The following is a 20,715-nucleotide window of genomic DNA, read 5'->3' on the forward strand; positions in this document are numbered from 1 at the left end:
CCCAATTCGCGATTCATCTTCGTTCCTCTTGTGGACAGGGAATCAAAGGGACTAACAAACTACGCGTCGATAATGAGCGAGAAATCGGAGATCCTCGAAGGATAAGCACGTAGCTCGGTTCCTTTCCATCCACCTGGCATCGTACCAAAATACTTTGTCTCGACCGTTTGAAAAATGGCCGAGCACGAAAGAACAGTCGAGTCCCGCGGAATATTCATGAACCGTCCGCGTCTTCTTCCTTTTCCCTACCATCGATCCCTGGCATCGATGTAAACGCGCAACACGCCGCGAAATTGTTTGCGTTTCGCATGATCTGCTCGTGATCGCCGAGCATTAGACTACGATTATCGCCGCTAATCGGAACGATTAGATTCGCGTAATTCTTTTCATATTGGATAATTAATCTTCCAGAGAAAATTAGAACACCGTGTAGTTCTAAATATTCCAAAGTAGTCGCATCTATCTTTTTACGGATAATCGAGATCTGGATTACTTACTCCAAGTAATTGTTACTCGATGCGAATGTCCACCTACCTGAAACAAAGACAATTATACGCCTCAGTATAACTTTCAAATGAATAAATGGATAAAAATTCCAACTGCATATACATATAACTAAATCATGGATGTTTATTTATAAAAAGTTATATTCTTATGAATATGACTAAATAAATGGAATATAGACAGAGACTTATCTCGTCTACTAAATATTGCAAGGGCTAGATCGTATATATTTTGCATATTTCAATTTCTCATAAACACACGAATACCCGCGCTCTCCTTACGACAAGACAGAGAACCCTATATTTCAAACTCGGATGAAACATTAGGCACGACACAAAACCTAAGGACCGTCATCCGATGTATCAACGTATAACCGTGATCAGTAGTAATCTAGTAGAAAAAAATAATGTGAGCGTCAGCAAATATCGAAGTAATGAAATTCTCATTTACTCCGGCGCGTTGGCCGTCGTTGTCGTCGTCGTCGTCGTCGTCGTCGTCGTCGTCGTCGAACGTTGCCGTCACGTTCTCCTCTTCGTTCTCATCCTGGCAATCCGCAAGGGTTTAAACCACGGCGCGGAAGCCCGACGACGACTCGGCATTTCGCGGAGCACAATTTACGAACAACGCTACACTCTCTTTCTCTTTCGTCCTGTTCGGGGTTCGGTTGGGTCTGTCGTTGTCGCAAGTTGCGGGCTTCGGTATGAGGCCACGTTTCCACCGAGTCCTCTCCCACTGTGTATATGCGGAGTAGTTTGTCACAGTCAAGTGCTCGCTAAGTATGCGCGACCATTTGTCTCCGATCTTCTATTCTGGCACCGGCGTTGTTCTACGCTCGCCGCAAACAGAATTAAATGTTTCTGCCGCGTGCTCTCTCTCTCTTCGCCGAACGCATCTATACATGCTATGCACACGTATACGTATATTGTATGTTTCATCAGAGGGCATCGCCACGGTCGGTGTCATTTTATACGGCGATCGCCATGGCCGCGAGAACTTGGTGCGCAGCCACGTTTTTCTCCGGAACGGGAGCGTCGCTCGTTTCGGCAGTTCCCAGGAATTTTTGTCAACCAGCTCTTTCTATTATTTACGCGCCGCGCCACGATCCTTCATCCGTGGTGCGATAGACACGACCGGTAACTGCACAGACAGAGATCTGGCGTGCGAAACTCTGTCATTCTCGCCCGAAAGCTACTTTCGTTACTGTCTCGGTTAGCAGCGAGTCCTCAAAATAGGAAGATTATATCTTTCGCTTCGCTATTCTATCCTCCCTACTTAAAATGTCCTGGTTACCATCTTGAAATCCAAGAAAACTGAAATTCTTTTCATCACTTTCTTTGCGTCATCTTTCTTTCTCTTCGTCTAATTGCAACAGATTGTTCGATACAACCTTACTTAAAGAGGTAAAAATATCGCCAGTAACTTTAAATATTTCAATCAGCGTCGTGTCTCGAAAAATGTACAAATGCCGATGACAGAATATTTTCAAGAGCACAGGAACATTGTATTACTTTAATCAAATTCCCGAGGTGCATGGATTTAGAAACAGAGACAATAGCCGGCAATTCTCGGAATATCTACGTCGTTAATAGTCGTAGTCCCAGAACATACGTCTATTAACGAGGTAATACCACTGAAGTATTTCGTTTCGCCCACGATTTCACTAGAAAGGCAAGGAATATCCGAATTAATTGATCCCACGTTTTACTCGATACCTCGAGTAGCGCGTCTAGATAGATAAGGAATAAATTTGTGCGACTGTCCGCTCGAGCTCGTGATAGAATCATTAGTCGATGGGTTCTCATTGACCCGATAGATAGAGCTTAAATATGGAGGATTACCAGCCAGCCAGCGTACGTAGAGGGGGTTGAAAAACCTCGGCCACCAAATTATTTATAGCTTATAGCCCTCATAGCGGGAATAAAGCGATTTATATCACGGTGATATAAAAAGAGCGTTGCTTTTACCGAAAGTCCATTAATAACGATTCGCACGGCGGCCTCGTAAACGATCACACTTATTATTTATACTCGCCACCAAAGAAGATGCATCTGTTCAATTTTTTAACGGCGCGATTACGTGCATTGAAAAATTAATCAACGTCTGTGTATGCGCGCTATCGATAGTCCGAAATTATATTTATTCGAAATCAATAAAATAAAATAAATTAAATAAAAGGAAGGAGACTGAAAAGAGTCAATGCCTATTTTCCCCGTACCAGTTCGTACTCGAGCTCCGTTTCTTTAAACAAAGAGCTTCTCGAGACAGTTTTTCAACTTTCTCTCCAAACGTTCAGAATCGCGACGGCGCTAGGATCCGCGCTGGTGAAGCGTGGACCGACAAATTTTTATTAGGAAAATTTATTCCGTGGCCTGCGCTGCTCTGCCTCTCGTTATCTTTCATTCGCGACGGCTCCTCTCGCGTACCCGCGCAAAGCAAATGTACGCTCGACATGCCGGGTAAAAGCAGAATCTCGAAATGCACTAGCTTTTAAGGAATTAAATCTGCTCGATCCGACCGGGTTCACGTTGCCATTCGCGTTATTGTTTTTCTACGTATGAAATATTAATTCTGTCGGCCTCTGTATTTCTCTCCGTCCCGATATCTCGTCCTTGCAGTCGCGACTGCCCATAATGCTTCGCCACGATTTTCCTCTTTGCCAATCGCCAATCTTCCGTTAGATTTTATAGCCAAGCAACACGCCTGACTTTTTATTTCTGTCAAACGTTAGCTAGTGCCGACAGTTAAGTACCACGAGCATGAAGTAATACTTTGCGAAGATTAGAAAATAGTTAGGAAACTACTTCTTCTCTTTCTCACTTATCGTCGCGTGTTACTAATATAATGTGATCCTATTTGCGAGGATGAGTTTAGCTATGAAACTTTCGACCGATAGTCGTGGCTACGATTGTAATTGTACCGTACCGTATCTATGAGAAATAAGATAAAGCCACACTCATCCGCTTATCCGCCTTCTCCTCTCACCCTCGCGTACTATCCGAATGTAGCTAATCTTGCGATGGATAACTTTGCACCGGTAAATGGAAAGTGACAGATCCCTTTTCCATTGTTCGTATTCGTTTTCTGGACGGTATACTTACGAAGGCAGTTCGACCCACAAGCACGGGTATTACGTATAACCGCAGCAAATTGGCCCAGTTCTACCAGAGGATTTGCTTAACGGTACCTTTCACGGCGGAAACTTTCCGCCGCAAATTTCTCGTTCTTTTTTTTTTTTTTCTTTCGAGGAAACTGGAACGGAGTTTCTCGACCAAACGACACGGTCGCGGCTGTCCGACGCGGGAGAAAAAGAGCATCGCGCCGGTCATTATGATGTCGCCAAGAGACAAGGGGATGGCGAGGTCACTTTGAAACTTTTCCTGGACGAGTAAACAATTTATCAGACTGAAACTAAAACATAAAGGGAAAACGCACGGTGCTCGCGCGCCGTCTCGCAGCCTCGTGGAATTTTCACGCCGCGCGACCCTTATCGCTCCTCTAGACTTCTCGCCAGAAGTTACCGTGTCCGGGGACTTCAGTTCGACGAGTTTTATCTGACGGCCACTTGCGCGAACAGCGGCAGCAAGTTGTTGGAAGAGCGGCCAGAGAAGCGAGGAACAAGAAGTCGAAAACGAAACGCGGAAAAAGCCCTGTAGCCCGTGAGATCGCCAGAGATCGCTTCGAGACGTGTTGCCAGAAGCGACTTTGTGTTTTCCTTTTCTCTTTTTTATTCTCGCCGCTCGGGACTTTAAAATTCGACACGGATAACTTTGTAATCGAACTTTGTTCAAGGTATATGTAGTGGAATTACAGAAACTGCATAGAGCACATGGAACAAATAATATTGATTCGATATTTCGAGCGTCTTCCTTCTTTGTTAAGAAAAAATAATGATTTTAACACGTATAAAACCGTGTATTTAACCATTCTTGGTAACTTGACGCGATCTTTAACTTCAGCCATTGGTTCGCATATCAAAGTCATGTAAATCTGTATTTACTGACTTTCTGAACAATACTGCGCCTAATCAAAATGAAAATTGCACCTAATATATTACGCATAGTTGAACAGTATGGTTTCTTAAGTTACTAAACAAATTGCGTACAGAGAACGCGATATCATGAAAATAGAATTGAAAGGTGCAAACATAGGAATCAAATTGGCATTAAAACAAACACTTCTTTCTCCAATTTTAGTCGATAGAGTGGATAAAACCGTACATACATACATACGTACACTATATTGCACATTGATGGCACGTACAGTACATTGGTTGTTTGATAAACCGGTGAAACCGGTGCTGCGTGGAGGTTGAGTATTTTCCGGATTTGCCGGCTAAGCGGGCGCGTTTTCAACCGTGGTCGGTCAATAAGCGCGAAAAGGAATTATGTGGGGAATAAACGCGATCTCTCGACAGGGTGCGTCTCGCGCGTCGTCAGTCAAGATCAAAGCGCGAACAAACGGCGGACGATGCGTCGTGACGCGTGGACAACCGTCGTACTCCGCCGCTTAATTACGAATCCTTTTCGAACGAGGCCACTTCTGTGACTCGGCCCGACACGTCTGTCCTCCGTTCTCTCTTTTTCGTTCCTCCCTGGGTTTACCTCGCAGTACGTCGCGATTATACTTCGCTTTATTAAAGCGTACGCCGACGTAAACGAGCGTGGTAATTGCAAGCCTCGGCTCGTTTCGTTGTGTCGCCTTTCGCGTCCCGAGTTCTTGCAGCTTAAACGGTTTAAATTGACAAAAGCTGGTCCCCACGGCTTAGAACGGTTTCGCACTGTGTCTTGCCTTTCGGACAAGGCATCGTCCAGATTAGAACCGTGGAAACTTTCGTCAATGTATTTCTAACCTGTCGCTATTTTATTCGCAACCTGATGCCGTTTAACGGATTGGACTACTTGGAGTTGGTTTAACCATGGAGAAGCGCATGCGTGTAACGTACGCTGGTAGAAATTTCACGAAAATAACAGCCTCTCGGAACGTAAAGTGACCAAGTCCAAGTTTTATCAGTTTCTTTATTTCATTGGTACCTGCGCGTTCGACGTACAATCCTCGAGGAACAAATTACGTACTTGAAACACTTTTCCGTACTCTTCGATTTATGAAATCGATTAACGTAGTTTCTGAACGGTACGGTAGAGTTGTTAACTCTATTTCGTAGATCGTCTTCTATTTAACAGACGCATGAATAAGGCTCCGAACCAAGACATCAAAAACCTTGATATGTTTCGCGATCGCAACACGCATCGCACGCGACAACTTTCCAATAAATGCACCCGAGTGTCCGATACCGGCAAGCTTTATCGTCGCGAAAACTCGATAAAAACTTTATTTGTCACCGAAACGAATCTCGAAGCGAAATCGGACAAACTCGTTCTCGTGAATCAATCGTTCCAATCGGTACCTGTTCGTTTTGGATGTCAGAGATCAAAGCGCTACTTGAACATTTTCTCTGAATTTTGTAAACAGATTCTGAAAAAACCTTCGCCTATTCGTTAAACTCTGGTCATCGTCATGCATATATTCTTTGAAAATTCCGAGGTTAATAACGCTATTAACTACTATTGACCCTCGTTCACCGGCGGCTGGATCATCGTTATCGCGAGCATCGAATACTTTGCATATTTTACCGCTGTGCGATGATTAAACGTATTAAAAGGCAATATAGTAAACGAAAGCAAAGACGATGAAATTTAGTCGCCGAGTCGGTCAGAGCGTCGAATTCTGTTTTTCAAAACTAACCGACTATTCCCGATAATATCGTAAACGTGATCTAATAGCAGACTCAAACACCGTTTTCAAGTACACAACGTTATTACACTCGGCGGAAATTTAGCAGACAAACGCGACAAATTTTCACGGAATGGCGTGTGGAGCATGTCGGCACGATAGAGCAATCGGCGAGGTTCATTGTTCCACAATCCTGTTTCTCGGTAATTGCCTTAATCGGCCAGCATAATACGGGATTTACGATACGCAAACGGTATCGCGCGATCGACAGAAACGCAGCCTTATTGCCGTTTAGCACGTGTCGCCAGGCATCGGTCTACTTTTCCGCGCGTTTCCATTTCCCGCCCTTTTTCGACGCTCGACCGGAATTCAAGGGATCTCCGCCCCCGCGACCCGATCGAGGCCGAGTCGATGAATCGAAACTGCGCGTTCAGCCGTTTCGCACATGACAGCCCTGAATTTAAACGGGAACGTTGATTAGCACTCAAACAGGGAGACGCTGCGTTTCGAGAGGGATCGCTTTATGACCCATGCGCCAATTCATCGAGTCGTTTCGGCCGTATTTTTCGTTTCGCTCGATGCTTTCGAAGCAGTAAGATATCTGTGCGACATTTTGGTTACGATGACGAGGACGTTTCATTTTTTCAAAGGGCAAAATCGGTTCGCATTTTACTGTAAGGCACAGTTACTAAGAGAAATTTGGATGCGTCTGCCGATAAGGGACGTTTCCTTGCAAAATCGTCTTAAACAGTACTCTAATATCGTAAACACTTTTCTTTCTTTGCACACGTATCGCGATATTATAATCTGTATGAAAGTAAATACAGCGATCCATCGCACTGTGAGATTTCGAAGCGACCGCGAGTAGAAAGATACAAAAACGAATGAGTGGGTCACGGGAATATATGTATTTACATACTTCTATTGTGTGAAAAGCGGTGTAACGCGATCGCCTACTAATATTAAATACGCCACGGGCAATGAATTCAGTTTACTTTTGAAGCTTAAACTGCACTATATATGTACTCCGATATGAATTACGCGGTAGCTATTTACGGCGATATATTAGTTTAATAAATTGACAGCGATATAAGTATTCAATTAGTTGAACGTTCTAGTATAACGGTAGAATTATGGTGGCAGAATCCGATTTTTCCAATAAAGTATGAAAACGCATAAAAGATGAAAACGGATTCAAAATGAAAAGAGTAAATAACTTTTCAACGTGGGTTTTATTTATTATCGTATCCGGTTCTCGACCATCACCGATCTCTCTCTGTGTAATTTAACAATCATCAACCGATCAAAAATACCGTAACGAGCAACCATCCCTGAAACCACCGCTGAATGGAAATTTATTCTGCAGTATCATCCAATACATTTATAAAAAAAAAGGGGAAAAAAAGAAAATCAATTTAAACTGGTTTTTCCGGACTCAACTCGGGTCATTGACTATCTCTCTCTCTCTCTTTCTCTCTGCGACGCATTTCGCGAGATTCGTCCATTTTCTCGACTCAGCCCTTAAGTACGGGCAAGTTTTTGTAAATTTCCTATGCCAAATAGAAAGAAGATTTACAAAGCTAAATACAACGTCAAATAGAATCATCAATGAACTATTCTCATGTCTCGAATCAACGACAGTCATATTTAAAGGATCAATTAGAAACCTCTTCCACGCAATGTTCCTCCTAGTAGAGATTTCGTTTTTATTTTCACTGCATCTTAACGTTCGTTGTACATTCTTTCCTTTTTTTTTTTTTTTTTTTTTTCAAATAGAAGCTACGCGAATATCTTCGGCTCCAACGACATTTGCACATACTATTGTGTAGCAAGGGTTAATGCTCGTGTCTTCGTTCGCGCAATTTGGCAGACGCAGTACAAGTGAACAGGATTAAAGGAAAACGAAAACCTTCCGACACTACACGTCAGGAGTCATCGCGCCACTAGCTCTCGAAACAACGACTCGCTGAACCGAGTATTCCTGGTATATCCATTGTCGGTTCTATATTAGACGCTGAGGACAGCTTGCACGTCCTCGCAGATGGCACTGAACCTCTTATTGTTAGCTCGTAAAAATCTTTCCCTTTTGTTTCTAAAATTTCCCCCTTTGTTCTTGAAATATACATACTCGAAATCGTCTACTCGTCGTACAATGTGTATTTTCAAACACAGAACGGTGATCGGTAAGGACACTATTTCCACGTAAGAATTCGTTTTACGATTTAGGTAAAAAGCATGCGATTGAATTCATTGGCGAATCAAGGGGGAAATCTTTACCAAACTTATTACCATCGCTTTGAGAAAATATAGGAAAGAAAAACTAACGAATTCTCGATTTGTGACTTATAAAATCGCGCAAGACAGATCTAATAACGTTATTTGCCCCGCGATTAGGCCGATCGTTTTACTCTACTGGATATATATCTGGCGGTCTGCCAACCTTCTAACGTCGAGTCACGAGAGAAACGCAGATGCAAATTTAGAGTCGATCAACCATCGACTTTCCTCGAGTATAGTCGAAGAAAAAGGTTTCGAGCGTGACTGAAAAACGTTACCACCCTTTTCAACGACCCTAATTCACGAAGGGGTCGAGGTCTTGCCCCGGCGAGAATTTTTTCGCGAAATTCCGCTCGTGCACCGCCGGGGATCTGGGTCAATGGGCGGCTGCAACTGCCATCTCCTAGTAGAGTCTAAAGGGTTACGGTAGTGGCGTCATTTTCGGGCGAGCCGCACGCGGAAATAAAATCACGACGAGGCAGCGGGCGCAGCTGTAATCCGGCAACGGTACGAATTGCACGTTGCGATTGAAAGATATTTTCAGATGCGGGGAAAATTGTGAAGAAAATTGTGAAAATTGTCACCGAGGGAGCTTGGCCGATAGTTAACTGTAAGGACACGTACACCGGTCGCTCACGATTTTCTTCTTCTTCCTCCGTTTCCCCGCTCGTTCCGATACAGGAAAATATAACGAAAAACTCGCTTATCGCTCGTGTACGATACTACAAGGGTCATTGCGCGGAATACTCGAGAGGAAAGCTGGAACGTAATACAAGAGTTCTCATCGAGAAGTCCAGATCCTTTTTTTAAACCATAGTTTCAGCACTTATTTCGAAGGACGCGCTACTATGTTGCTGGATGTTCGATACTATTATGAGATTTGTCAGAGTTTCGACGATAATATGCACGATACACGAACACAATACCTTTGGTACGTAAGTGCAGTAACATCACTCTCGGTGACCTGTACTTTTATTGCACAGCTAGCTGGTCTAAGGACAGACTCATTCACCTAGGCTGCCAGACAGTCTCACGATTCTAAATAGGTAGAGTTGCAGAAATAATTTCACATACAGTTCCGTCACACGGTCGATTCTCTTCTGTCGTTCGAACATTAACGATATAGACTTCCATTGTAACAAACATTTTCCTATTCTTTGTATAAATACGATAAAATGATCCGACAGAATCAATCTGAATTGGAAATCCTTTTAAGCGGAGAGGAGAGATCCAAACATGACCGAATTTGTCTCCGGGCAGAAACGGGCATTCGTGACGCTAGAAAACGTATCTCACCCTCATTTCGAAAGCTGACACCGACAAAGGGAGAGAGAACGAGGAAAGCGAACAGAGTACAAAGAAGAGAGAGAAGGAAAACAACGAGGTTTACATGGAGAGGGAGGTCGCAGAAATTCCCGGTTGCCTGGTCGCGAGAGAAGCCGTATCTCTTCGGTATCTCTGAAATGCGATGGTGTTTCGCGCGTAGTTTTCCACACATACACACATACACGGGTTCATACAGCGGAAGTTGAACGTTAGCCGGAACTACGAGTTCCTCTTTCTACCTCTAACAACTATTTGCTCTCCAGGTGACCTTAATCTAGGAAATGGTCACTAAGAGGTGTTCTCTGTGCGAGAGTAAGCAAAGCGAAACGCGGACAAACGACTGGGGAGACAGAGGATAACAGCGGTCACGCGACAGGACGAAGAAGTCAGACAGAGGGGCACAGCAAAAGGAAATAGAAAACGAACGGAGAAGCAGCGGATGAAAAGGGATCGCGAATAGCACAAGACACGGAAACGTTGCATGGAGGTGCGTGGAGCACGCGCGCGTTCCGTTAATGTACTTTATCAGAGAGGAGGCACGCGTTGCGCGAGCTTTTCCGAAATAAGGTCGTGTAAATTCAGCAGCAGGTCCGTCCCCCTCGGTAATTCCGAGAAAGGGCGCCACTTTGCATTAAGGCTGCGCCACCGTTGTCTTGCGAATCGGTTATGAAACGGTTATGCGTCCGCCGGATTCTACTTAGCTTCGCGTACGCGACAGCGAATTAAAATGTAGCTCGCTTTTACACGTTTCGAAATTATCGTTCGCGGATCTGCGTGGATCTTCCACGCAGAAAGTGGAAGAAATCTTGCATTTGGGACAGAAGTTGCCGATAAGTCGTTGAAATTTTCCTCTACAAACAAAAAGGAAAGGAAAGAAGAGCGTTACAACAGACGGAGGAAACAGCACGTAACGAAATTCCATGCACAACAGATTCGCTCGATATTTGCACGAGCATTTTAACAACGACAAAACTGACGACGAACGAATGATTCTAGAAGGCAAACTTTGGCTTGTCATTCTTTTAACAGTCGCCACTTGGTTGCGCGAATATTTATTGCGCGGTAAGAGGTCGTCGCCTAGGGTTAACGCAACAGGAAACGGGGAGACGTCCATTATTCCGAGAACTTGGCTCGACGGTCGTCGTCCTTTTGCCTCGCATAATTTAAAAACGAGACTAACTGGGTCGTCATCCAACAGGTTCTCGATCTTCGTTTCAAGTATCCCGGTCGGACGGTTGCGAAACGTTCAACGACGCCGGGATGGTTAAACGCCTAGAATTCGAGCGAGATGAGAACGACGACTGCTTCGTCGAAACGAGGATAGCCGGGGTCCACGGGGAAACTCGGTCAACGACTTAACCAGATTTACCCGGGAAACTTTCAGAAAATTGACGAAGGACGCGGGACGTCGGCGACGACGTCCTCGTCGTCGTCGTCGTCGTCGTCGTCGTCGTCGTCGTCGTCGTCGTCGTCGTCGTCGTCGCCATCGCTGTTGCCGCTGTTCAGGACAAAACATCTTCCAACGGAGTTTTCTTACCTCCTTGTCGGGAGCTGAAGGCACCGGTGCTTCCAGCGATGATTAGAAGCAGCAGCGGGCTTAATAAAGCTCTCGAGGAAGGCAGCATCTTTCCTGTACTCCTACCGGCGCCTGCGCGACACAGGGTCCTTTAACCGGCTTCCCTCATCACAGCCTCCCTGGAAAAAGAGAAAAGAAAGGGGAAGATGAATGATAAGAAATTGTCGACGAGAATTGGTCGGACGACTCGTTGCGTCGTTTAAGCCGATCCCATGTATATCTACTGAAAAATCAAACAATAACGACGTAAAGATTTCGCCAAGAGTTAAGACAGAGAGATAATTCGATGTACCGATAAACGATATTAAGATGACAATCGCATATGTAATTGCAAATTAGATTAGATATTCCTGATTACGGTTACTACTGGAGTAGATTAAATGATAAATATTTGATACTCTCTAACTCATGGTCATAATCATGGTTCTAAAACCATTACCTCTTGATTTTGTTACGAAGCATCGAGGGAAATGCATGTCGGATGGTTCTAAAAGCTGCGATTTCGAAAATGAGATCCTATTTTATTCAAACACCGGTCGATACCATCGACGAATTTATCAAGCTTCTGTGTGTCGATTAAATCTTAAATTGAATAAAATAGAACGCCAATATCGTTCTCGGTTTAATTTCATTTCCAAATAAAAGATGCTATCTTTAGTTTATCTTGCACGCGTTCTTATTTCGCTGCGCAACCAATCCAAACTATTTTACTCTAATGGGATTGTAATTGTTCTTCGATCGAACCCACAATGACAACTATGTATCTACAGGTACATCATAGCCATTTGCCTGCTAATGGAAGCGAGTTATCGAAACAAATTTCAGTGCATTATGCGCCGTGCTTTCTCGACGCCGACAAAGCGAAAGTTAACCCTTTGTGCCGTTCGTCAATTGCAATTATCCGCGCTGCAAGGTGATTACCCGTGTAATTCTTTTTCAGCCGGCGATATCCTACGGGCGAGACGGCCAGCTCTTTTTCTTCGCTTTTCGCGCCGATCCGCCGAGTTAATGAGGCCGGAACATTTAATCCGGCGTTCATTAAGGCATCAAAATTTGTTATCTCGGTCGCGCTGCAGAATAAAGCATCCCGCTTTTACCTGCGTATCTTTGGAAGATCCCGGCAATCGTCGCCAATAAATGGCCAACGAACGCGACCAATATACTACCACTCGTTTCTTCATGAATCGTTTCGTCTCTTTGAACGTGGACCATTCGTACCATAGACCTACCTCACGTGTTATCTGTCATAGAACTTCCGGTCTCCCCAACACGGCCCGAAAAGAAATTAAAGGATATGTCATTTAGAAGTTAAGGGTTTCTTTCGTCTAAATCACTACAACTAACTCCAATTAACGATTCCTATGATACGGCGATATAATACAGCGACGATAAATCGATCACGTTGAAGTTGGAAATGGTGCGACAATAAAATATAAAGTTCCTACGATCTGACATAAAAATTCACGCTTCGCTCGAGCATTCGCCGTTCATTCTCTTTCCCTTCGACACCGAATGTTAACTCTTGCTAGACGACCGATTCGCCACGCGGTGATTTGCATATTAATTAAATAGCAATTAACTCGGAATATTCGTTGGTTGTTTGTTATATTTCGACGACGAGTAATCGTCTGTCGCAATTTCTCCGTTATTATCGTCATTCGAATTAAAATATAATAAAGTTCTGTTTCGATCAACGATTGCGATCGTTTATTTCGCGTAATGAACATTACTCCATAAATTACGTAGCATTTCACGCAAATTTCAATGGCAAACCGTTCTCGCAATCCTCAATACCATTTCTCGTGATTCCACACGACGACGATACTCTGCTGATTTTTCACCAGTTACCTTTCCCCTGTATTCGTCACGGCCTCGACCTGCCTCGATCTTGGTCGGGGATCGGGTATTTTTAACTCATCATTAGGGGTCATTAAGCTCCAGCAACGGGGAGAAACGTCGACAGTGACCCTCCGAGCCAATTGCGGCTTCGTCGCTGTTAAAATTAAAATGTCGACCTTAACGACGCCGGTTACGAAGGAAGGAAGCTTGCGTGTCTGTTACTAAAAGACCGCGTAAAAAGGAAATTCGTAAATATCAAAAGCATAAGTGCGTGAAACCGACAATAGGAATAAATGTTACGTACTTACGGTCAAATTTATTCTATTAGTCGGACATTAGATATCGATAAAAGTAGATGATAATAATACAATAGAACGATAATGATGTAATAATAAAAAAAAAAACATCATAATAGCGATTGTATAGCGTCTGCACGATGAGCTGAAACGAAGGAAGGAAGCGACGCAGCAGACAACGCGATGTCGTGCTACGAACGATGTATTATCAGAAGAATCAGCTGCTTCGAATAATTCCGATTCATCATAGTAGCGATAGTATCGAAGATTTAGAAACCTCTCCGATGGAATTTTGGAATTTTGGAATTTTCTATTTAATCTTTTAGCACGACGAATAAAGGGGTTTTACACTCACGTTGTACCGTGACTCCGCACTAAACAACGCTCGAAACTTCCTCGTGTAGAACTCATTCATACAAATATAACGGGCAATTGTTTGAAAAAGGAGAAGAAAACGGTCCACGATTACCTGACCCTAATTTCGCGAGCCACTCGTCGTCCCTCCATCGACGAACGTTGTACGCGCCTGGAGAAACCAGGTCCATCGTAATCTCGAGAGTCCACGAGACAGATCAAGCGTCGTCGGGCGTCGGTGTTTGCTTCAACTTATTTATTTTTCCGCGGAAGACAGAGCTTGGCCGGGAAGCGTAGCTCGCTCGACACTGCAGAAAGCGGAAAGAGAAGAAGAGAGTTGGCCCCGAGGGCGCGTTGGATTTCCATTATGCTAAACCGCAAATGGAGTCCTGCGATCGAGTGTCTCTCTGTGCCACCCCTGGAGGCGCACAAAGCCGCTGGAATAAGGCTCCTAAGGTGTAATGTTACCGAGAAATTAAATTCTCTCGTTCTCTGCGACCGCCTTCACCACCGGACTCACCCCATCGTCCGATTCCTGCCTCTCTTTTTCCTTGCCTCTTGCTACAGGCTGTTTCACGGGCCGTCCAGGGATTCCTCGAGCCAAAACACTGTTTTTCCAACCAGCCCTTCCTCTGTTTCCTCTCGCTCGTTGTTACGACCGTTCGCGGAAAGGCGCGGTCGCGAGGAAAACGCGTCAGCGAGAGGCGTAAATTCTCGCTACGATTCTGATAATCGACGCCGCGAATTAGTCGTTCCCCTGTTTCGTTTAAGATAGGTAGCGGTAGTTCAAACGAGTTTAACACTGAATTGACAGGGTCAACGTAAACTTGTATATTTAACGATATTTAATATTGCCACGAAAACGTCACAAATGATTTAACACGACGAGTACAATTAGTTTGTTGCAATAATTCGACCCGACTTTATCGTATCTCTCGATGTATTCGTTAGACTAAGCGACTTTAATTTTATTCGTCAGAATCTCTCGACGCGTTCCGTTCGAATCCTCAAATGATACTGATTGTCCCTTCGATTTTTTCTTCTGTCTTCTCTGGGAGACGACCCCACCACGCTCGGGTCACGCCACCGTTCGCGCCTATGATCACGTATGCCAGCTTCTTTGTGTAGATAAAATAACGGACCGAAGGCGAATCGACGTTTCTAGAACTCGCTGCTTGACGACAACTATGCCGCTACATTGTATACATTTCGCCGATCCCATAACACGATCTGTCTGCGACACTGTAGTACCACGAGCGACGATTAGCCTCGTGGCGTGACACTCGTTGCTAGTCGTAAATACGGATGTGGCCGATCGGTATCGATAGGACGGCGACAGGTTGAGGTATCGATAGGACGGCGACAGGTCCCGGGCGATCCAGGGGGAGGCTGGTGGTCGTGGGCCTTATTTTTCCGATCGAACTGATTCTTCCCTTCGTTGCCCATCGATATCCCCACTAGCGTGCGTTCATTAGATGTGCCGCCGCGGCTGGCGCGTGTATGCTCTTCCGAGAAATTCGGCGGAATGAGCGTGATGATATCGATGACAGATCGACGGTACGTCGTGTTGCGCTTTTACGGCGTAGCGCTTTGTATCACGGAGCCGTTGGAAAGTTCCATGGTCCGTGTCGCCACACGGATAAGACGTGCCACACAAAACTGGGAGAAACGTTCGATCGATTGTAATGGATTATCAATCTCACACGCATTTTCGATTCTACATTAATTATTAGATGGCCACAGCTACTGATCGTGTCGCGTGATAAAGTGGAGTAAGCGCATATGGTAAAATTTCGTTCATATGAATCTGTCAAGCGACAAGAGTAGTGCATATAGGAAGAATTTACCGTTTTTTCCCTACTACCTATCATTTTTTTCATATGATACGTAGATCGTGGATTTTTATGAAAATTTACATTTTTATGCAAGCAAGCGAAGATATGGAATCTGAATAGAGATTCGCCTCGTTCTTTGGATATCATTACGAGTATCTTACTTGGAAAATGTTGCGTATGTCGGTAGATCATGTGCGATCTACACGTATTGCACATGTAAATTTTCCGTAAGTGCATAAACATTCGCAGGGTAACAATAGTAGTTGACGTTCAGATAAATGATAAATGAACCCAGTTATTAAGAATTCATTTAATAGGATATATAAAGAGTGAAATTTTGCTTAAAAAAAATTAACTTCTTATAAACGCGAGTCCCCCTAGCCTTCTTCCCAATTATAGCGTCGTAATTGAGCACATTCGAGGGTGGAAAATCATCTTGGAAAAATTTCTTTCCGTAAACTACCTAACAGCGAACCTGCAAACAGTACCAGTCTTATTGAACGAGCTGTACGTTGCTCTCTTCCTCCGGCTTTCTTGTCACGGCACAAATGAACCCGCAGCACCGTGTCGCCGGCGTGCGCCGCTATCTGCACACGTATGCGAACAAAAGGATTCGCCTGACATTTGAGCTTTTTGCCGAGGAGCACGTCCTCGACGATGATTTTCTCAGGTTTTCTTCGCGTGAGCCAGGCCTTCCAGTCGTCACGGTGAATTACGGTGAAGAGCTCCTGGTGAATTTTGATCGCAGCCAAAGACGCTCGAGACCTCGCTGCTCCCCTGGCGACGCTCGTCTCGCCGGAAACGATTTCTCCGTCGAATCATCCGTCGTCGATCGACCAAAAATAGAGCGTCTAGGTTTCCCTCGCGACACGGACCTTGGCTGCGACTGACAAACGCGTTTCAAAGCTCGGGCGGTCTCGAAATTCACAGCAGCTTTTCGTCTCTTTGTTCCGCGCGATTCTGCGAAGACTGGACGTGAAACGGTGAAAGGTCGACGAGGTGGCGACCGTGGACAAACTAACCGCGCACTTTTATCCAGGCGTCGGCCCTATCGCGGACAGTCTCGAAGAAGGTTTTCGAACTTCTTCGGTGCGAAATGCAGCGGAAATGCGAGATACCAGTCGAGACGCGGACGAACACATCGATTCGAACCATGATTCTAGCACAGTTCTTCCAAAACTTTACAAAGTATAGATATTGAATCTCTATTAGCAACTGAAAACTTTGCGCGCAAGTTAATTTTACCGACTATCAAATGGAGAATCTATGAACGCTTCTTTCCCCCAGTTAGGACGAGATATAATTAATTTTTCCCTTTAAATTTGATTTTCGAGTCTTCGCTCCTTTTTTTGTTATTGCTTTTACTATCTAGTGGAACAAAAGGAGAAAAGAATAAACGTTGAATCCCCATTTTTTTCTTTTTTTGGGGGGGAGGGATATCTTTATAAGATCTGTGTAAAATTTTTGAAATATATAGTATATGTCACAATAGTCAGCCCATTGTCAGTTTTCGTAATACGGTGTTCTACGTGTAGTATTATAAAAATTTCATTATATCTTTTCGAGTCATGAAAGCGTGTCGGCGCGGTGTAGAAGTTACAATTTAATGAACCACGAAGTGGAAAAAATGGTACTTGTAAGCATCGAAGTACTTGATTAAAATCAAATTCTCGAGACGTTAACTTACACCGCTACGATCTTCAACCCATCGCGTGAGAATCTCTGCACGGTAACACAATAACATCGCATTACTGACAATACGACATAGAAAATGGTAATTTTCCTGGCAAAACGTATCAATCCGGTATTTGCATCGGCGAAAGACGGCGAACGGACGTCTCAATTAAGGTATTATTCCGAGGGCCAAGGAATCAAAGACGGAGCTCGCGGAATTGTAAGGCGATCCCGTTTGGCGAGAGAGGAACGGTTGATGGAGGTCGAACAAAGAAAATTCTCGAATAACTTTGGAAATCCGTGGAGTTCGAAGCGTCGCCACGGAACGCCGGACTCATTACCATCCATCGTATTTCAACAGAGATTTTTTCCCGTCGTCGACGTTTCCGTGCCGTGAACGAACGGCGAAAATTAAGGTACGCCTTTCATCGCAATACTGCGAACGCGGCACGAACGAGATTAGAGCGGCCTCGGGGCGTATCTCGTCTTTCGAATTAGCGCGAAACTCATCTCGCTTGTATCTGTCGGAAACGAGAGGAACGACCAACCAGCGAAAGGGAAGAACGAATCGTTGGGGCGAATGGGGCCCAACCGCGAACGTGAATTATTAAAAGTTTCCTGTTTTTCGTTATCACGAGATCTCTTATCGGTCCAAAGTCTAGAGGAATGAATAGAGTTCGTATATTCCGTTGGATTTTCTTTTAGTCAGTTGTTATGGCGAATTTAGATTCTACACTTTAGACGCGAATTACGGATTCATCGGTAGTGAAAGACGTTGATGACGAATCTTCATTTTGTATAGAACAAGCGAATAACTGTTTAAGATTCTTCTGCAACGGCTAAATCTATTAGCTCAATTCTAAGAATCACACAATAGCGAACTAGCGATATTTTAAAAACTAGCGAGGTGAATTCGACTAGTGTAAATATTCAAACTTTCATCTTTCACATCCTTTCATATTCGCTATGGATAAATAATCAGCGATGCATATCCAAAGTACAAGGTATATAATTCGCTTTAAGCTGAATAATCCGCAACAGAACAGTGTATAGTGTTTGATGCGTCTTCTACAGCGTACCGTTAAAAGGTTTTCCCCGACTGAGCTATGCCCTTTTCCGCACCATCCCTCCCTATTAGTAGCGCAGGCCAGAAAAATATATTTCCGTGTCTTTAATACGTCGAATTTCACAACACTCTCGACACTCTCCAACATATTCTCATTCTCCACATCGTACTATTTTATCGTAATAAAATTTTCATCCATTAAGTAGAAATTTTCATGAAAAAAGGAAACGATTATTCCAGCCCGGGGACAGCAACGCGCGAAACAGATGGAAAGAGAAGCGGCAAAAGGACGAAGAGCATCGAACAATGCCGTTTAATTTCCGAAAAAATGTCCGCGCCATGCAAGTTATGAGCGGCCCATCCTATCCTGGGTGACGGAGAATTTATCAAACGAGATTGTCGAGTCGAAACTCTACGCGTATTCTGCTCGCAAGAAGGTGAAAAGAGGGGGAAGGGAAAGAAGGGGATGGTGGAAAATAGAGACGAAGGTGATCGTAGAGAAGGGACAACGAGAACGAGGAACGCTCGGCCGCAAACAATGGAATTCTACTTGGTGAAAAATTTTCCAGCGTGTCGCTGCTCGGTGATCCTGTCAAATTACACCCCCGACCCGTTGCCCTGCATCCCCCGCCCCATCCATGGTTCCCGGTGTTCCCGTCATATTTCGTAATATCGCGGAATCTCGAGGTGGGCCAGTCGCCGAGCTGGCAGGATACCGGTGGCTCGGTAAATCGTTTTCGAATGGAAAGGAAAACTGGTTACACCGTGGAAGGAGTGGGAAATGGAAGACGCTCCTCTAGCCAGGCCAAGTGAAATGTAATGTCGAATGGCGGAGCGAAGTAGGAAATAGAGCGGGTGGCCACGAACAGCACGGAGAACGCCGTAGAAAAATCATGAGTTACGGATTGCGAAAACAGCCGGACAGATGGACACAACGAGTTCCGATGTTCCAGGTTGACGTTTAACATGTTTTCCATCGATGTCACGCGCGGGTAACACTTGCAGATTAATTTACATGTAAATTTATTGATTCTATCGGTATATAACAAGTCCTGTCTACATTACAACTTAAATGCTCTGTTGTTATATACTATTATATATTTTAATTTCTTTCTTAGAAGAAGTCTTTCTTACCCTGACATACGTCATTCCGTTCCGCTTCTATACCATTTCGTATCGTTACTCGGAATATTTCTGATCGTTGACTATAATTCGTCAACTGAACAGATTCTATTTGACTTTATTTTTACGAATTATCTTATTTCACATTATCTTATGAAACGATCTGACTGTAACTGACGTGATTGATATACAGAAGGGGAACAAATTCCAGACAGTTATAACAGAAGTATATTGGATTAATAAATATGTTGTGAGACAGCACAGGAAACGAAACACGATTTGTAGTAGATATTTTGTTGCAATCCGTCATGGTAACGAAACACGATACGCGTCAACGAAATTTCGCAACTAGCATTAAATTAGATTATACCCTAATATTTATCAGATTATTTTATTAGATTATGTGTAAACCAATAATAAAAACCGATAACAGACTAAGAAACGGCGAATACAAGAATCAAACCATCGATTATTCTTCAAGCTTCTTAAGACATTACGAAAACTAAGCGAATAAATTGCGATTACAGTCTCGATCGAAGCCAGCGGAATAAGAAGGAGCAGCAATTGTAAAAGCCGTAGATATGAAGTTGCTCCGGCATCGATTTCTCGTCGGGAAGGAGAGAACACGGTTCTCGGAAGGTTCGGTAAGAAGCGGAAGACGAGAAGCAAAAAGCTGATGTAAGAAAGAGCATGTTGGAAGAGGAACGCCTGGCTGAGGAACAATGCGGCCACACTACGGGGGAGTGAACATTTCTACGGATTCGCGGCTAGGAACACACGTCGAAGAGACTTCTTTTGTTCCGACTGGCAAACGTACCGGGGGCCCAGAGATCGGCCATTTGCCAAACGAGATCGAAGATTTGCGCCGTTCCGCTGGTTCGTCGGTTATTATCGTCAACGCGTACAGATGACGACGGAGGAAAAAGGATAACGAAATGAGGCGCCAGTGGTTTCCTCGACGTGGGCGATCTTTCCTTTTGCACGAGGAAACCCGAAACCAAGAAAATGTATATCAGGAACAAGGCAACAGCGGCATCTTCTTGCTAACTGTTAACTGCCAGTCAATGTACAACAAGTAGAGTTTCTACGCATTTGTGCGAGAGTTAGCACAGAATG

General features: G+C 44.2%; 1 protein-coding gene across 3 annotated transcripts in view; it reads right to left on the bottom strand.

The window, feature by feature from the left end:
• The window catches only part of LOC117242304, a 252,371-nt gene that overhangs the window by 111,329 nt on the left and 120,327 nt on the right, over positions 1-20,715 (bottom strand). For all 3 annotated transcript variants that reach the window (XM_033508846.1, XM_033508845.1, XM_033508847.1), the window contains one exon: positions 11,375-11,532. In XM_033508846.1, coding sequence (XP_033364737.1) covers positions 11,375-11,462 — 88 coding nt within the window. In that variant the 5' untranslated portion in view covers positions 11,463-11,532. The remainder of the gene's footprint in view (positions 1-11,374; positions 11,533-20,715) is intronic.

This window comes from Bombus vosnesenskii, unplaced genomic scaffold (genome assembly GCF_011952255.1).
Source record: "Bombus vosnesenskii isolate JDL3184/JDL3185 unplaced genomic scaffold, Bvos_JDL3184-5_v1.1 scf7180000016273, whole genome shotgun sequence".
NCBI classification, from domain to species: domain Eukaryota; kingdom Metazoa; phylum Arthropoda; class Insecta; order Hymenoptera; family Apidae; genus Bombus; species Bombus vosnesenskii.